Below are 3,418 nucleotides of genomic sequence, written 5' to 3'. Positions count from 1 at the left end.
GCTTTTGTAGTTGATTAAATTCTTTAGACTTTTGCTTGATACACGAGGGCGTCAAATTCACTACTAAATAATTACATGGATCGTGATGAAATGATCGAGATTCTTTCGCCTTTAATTAAAAATTAGTTATGAATTTCGATCCTACAAATGAAAGATAATAAAAGTAAAATAGATCGATTATACATATATTTATCTAAATTTAATACGTAAGACCTTAATATAGAAAAAAATCAATAAACAATTAAAAATAAGCAAATAAGAAAGTTCTTGGAAACTAAACGGATGCTAAAATTCTCTCAATTGGCACAAGTAGGCCGGCGCCCCTGTAAACTTTGACTCGAGGGGAAAACTTTTTTAGAGTTATTTTATAAAGAGACAATTTGTTTTTTAGTATTATTTATAGAAAATTAAAAATTAAAATAATTATTGTTATATGCGCAGACATTCTTTTACTTTTAATCAACAAATGTTTGAATTCCATCCTAGTTTAATTTTGTCTAAAATCTTTATGTTATCAAAAGAGAAAGAAAATGCGGTTCACCAGTCATTCATTCATAAATCCACAAAATTGGTAAGCATTGTGGAAGCTCTTTGATAAGTAATTTACTGGACACAAACATATATAAATCCCAAAATAATTTTTTTAAATTTTTTTTTATCCTAGCTCAAAATGTATTATCAAAGTATTCAATATAGGAACAAGTCTTGGATAAGGTATCAAGATATGGAAAGTTCAGGGGTGCATTGAAATTAAGATGCATTAATCCCATCAATGTCATTACTATTGCAGTTACAGTCTCATATTGCATGATATAACCAACATTCACACTCTCCCAATAAGATTTTCGATACTTCGTTACTCGTTACTATGCTGAAGGCAATCTCTACCCAAAAAGAGAACAAAGTTTGCAGATTGCCTTAGCTTATACTCACTCTGTCCCAGATGCAAACCAAGGAGATTAAAGAAGGCATAAACGAAGCAAAACACTACATATGATGTATACATTCGCTTGTTTAATATTTTGCACATTTACACTAGCAGTGAATAGAGGAGTTAGTAATAGTTCACAGACGATATGGGGATGGATGCTGCATCTCATGAACCACACTTCACATCCATATCAGAAACAGATGCTCCCGGAACAAGAATCAGACTCAACATGTATTTAGCAAACGAGTGGCGCTGCTGCTACTGACTTTATATGCTTGGGCCGTGGCGATAAGTGCAATGATTATGAGAGGAATTTAATCTTCATTTCTGCTGTGTTACTAGTCGCATATTCTCAAAGGCTTCTCACGCCTGTGGAGACTCTGCAACATCAAAGGAAATTTGTTTATAAGTTAAAGTTCTCGTTGACAATGAACACTACACTACTTGCAGTTGAACTAACTTAAGTGGGAAACCCTCTCAGTAGCCCAAAAAAGAAAAAATCATTAGTCAGTGGACCTGTAATATTCTTTTCAATCAAACTAAATGGCAATCCTCGAGAAGAACTTCTTTACATATACAAGAAGTCGACACTGACAATCTTGATCATTTTAACTCGTCCCAGGGACACTAAATAGAATAACTTAGTTCCACTCTCCAGGTGAACATTATTGAAGCTGGGTGCTCTGTTGTAAATCGACTAAACTTAAAGTTAATATCATTTTGCTCATCTTAAACGGAAGTCAGCACAATATCAGCTTTCACAAAAATAAATACATAAATGAATAAATGTTCCACACAATTAAGTAGCCACTACTAGCAGTAAGGTCCCTCACATATTAAGAATTTCAAGTCCAGTGGAACTGGTTCTTATCGGAATTGGCTCAGGCATCCCTCAAAGAAAAGTATGTTTCTTTCCTGCCAAATAGTAAACAAACCACTACAACGAGTAGAAAAGAAATTATAGTAGATACAGTAGCCTAATCAAGTCAACCTATGTCATTAGTCCGAGACTCTTCTTGGTATCAATCTTAGAGATCAAGCATTGAATTGTAATGCCCACATGTCAGAACCGGATACACAAATTACCTGATGTGCTGCATGCGTCCTTTTAGAAACACCATCAGAATGCTCCAATCCAAGATACTGCTCCCAAGCATGAAGGACATTCTCCCTTTGCTGTGGAGGAACAAGAAGATGTAAAACAATCTAACATTTAATCACAGAAAGATGATGTGTGATGAGGACATGAGACTAGATCATGAATTTAGCACCACTCCTTTTTGCATTTTCTTTTTCAGATTAGAGGAGTCATTTTAATACCTGGAAACGACTCAACAAGATGTCCAAGTCCTCAAGGTACTCAGGGCAATCAGACGTGACGAATGCAAATTTCCACTGGAAAATTGTAAACAAAAGAAGTAACTACCTAATATAGGATCTAAATGAGAAAGGAATTCTTGTAACTACCCATTGAAACCCTCATTCATGGGAATGAAAACGTCAAGTTGCACATTACCTTAGCAAAATCTTCATCTGGGACCTGCAATTTCTTCTGTATACGCGGCTTAAGTTCAGCTAATGTCTCCTTCTCGCGGATAATCAAGAGAAAAGGTTCCCCAAAATTTTGAATTTTCTGTTAGAGACAAGAATATAGTGATACATAAGACACATTTCTGAATTTCAAGTGACTGCAGAAAAGTTGTTTCCTAATTATTTTCTCTCCTAACTTAAACTTTCCCTCCATCTCTTCTTCTTTCTTTCCTCCTCCCTCCCCTAGGGTGAAGGGAAAACCTATCAGATAGTGGGGGTACGAGTACAGAAGAATCTTACCATCTGGTTTTGTGCTGCCTCCTTATTAAAGTGGTATACATGAACCAAACGATCATGTGGGCCAATATTTTTCTCTTCTTCAGGTATCTGCAAAAAAGAAGGATCCGCATTGATGAACTGCAGCACTACAAAACAACTTCAAATATCACACAGTTATATCTAATGCTGAATGTCAGGTTTGGAAATTATTCCTTGTTACTTCTGAAAAACTTCCATGCCATGAATTCTGATGTAACAGTTCCATGTCTATCATAGGGTTCAATGGAAAGACGGGTCAATTTTCATGTCAGTGCAAACTTATGTCGGAAACATCAAAACAAAGATCAGAAATACCACTTTGCTTTCGATAAAGCATCACCTTAATCTTAATGACTTAACCCCCATCAGTTTATCAAACTTCTAATTCTAGTACAGCTCTCAGTTATGCAAGATTCTGTTGTGATTCCATTTTTTCTTGTTTTCCTTATACATCACTTTTCTTGTTTTCCGTCATATTCTTATTTCGTTCTTTTTTACTTTTTGGAGGATGCAGGTTTGTCCATGAGATTCTTAATCTTCTCTGTAAAAAAGAATTAAACTCTGTCTTCTAGTTGTACATAAGCATCTTAACTACTTCCCTTGATTCTATCATTTAGCCCCCTCCCCCCCCCCCCCCAA

General features: G+C 35.5%; 1 protein-coding gene across 1 annotated transcript in view; it reads right to left on the bottom strand.

Annotated features, from left to right (window-relative positions):
- Positions 1-831: 831 nt before the first annotated feature.
- Positions 832-3,418, bottom strand: part of LOC107022576 (ubiquitin carboxyl-terminal hydrolase 13-like) — a 19,255-nt gene continuing 16,668 nt past the window's right edge. Inside the window, exons 28-32 of the mRNA XM_015223171.2 lie at positions 2,762-2,848; positions 2,448-2,564; positions 2,252-2,326; positions 2,018-2,107; positions 832-1,311 (exon numbers count right to left, since the gene is read on the bottom strand). Coding sequence (XP_015078657.1) covers positions 1,270-1,311; positions 2,018-2,107; positions 2,252-2,326; positions 2,448-2,564; positions 2,762-2,848 — 411 coding nt within the window. The 3' untranslated portion in view covers positions 832-1,269. The remainder of the gene's footprint in view (positions 1,312-2,017; positions 2,108-2,251; positions 2,327-2,447; positions 2,565-2,761; positions 2,849-3,418) is intronic.

This window comes from Solanum pennellii, chromosome 6, assembly GCF_001406875.1.
Source record: "Solanum pennellii chromosome 6, SPENNV200".
In the NCBI taxonomy this organism is placed as follows: domain Eukaryota; kingdom Viridiplantae; phylum Streptophyta; class Magnoliopsida; order Solanales; family Solanaceae; genus Solanum; species Solanum pennellii.
The sequence above is the reverse complement of the archived record's forward strand: the minus strand, read 5'-3'. Positions and strand labels throughout refer to the sequence as shown.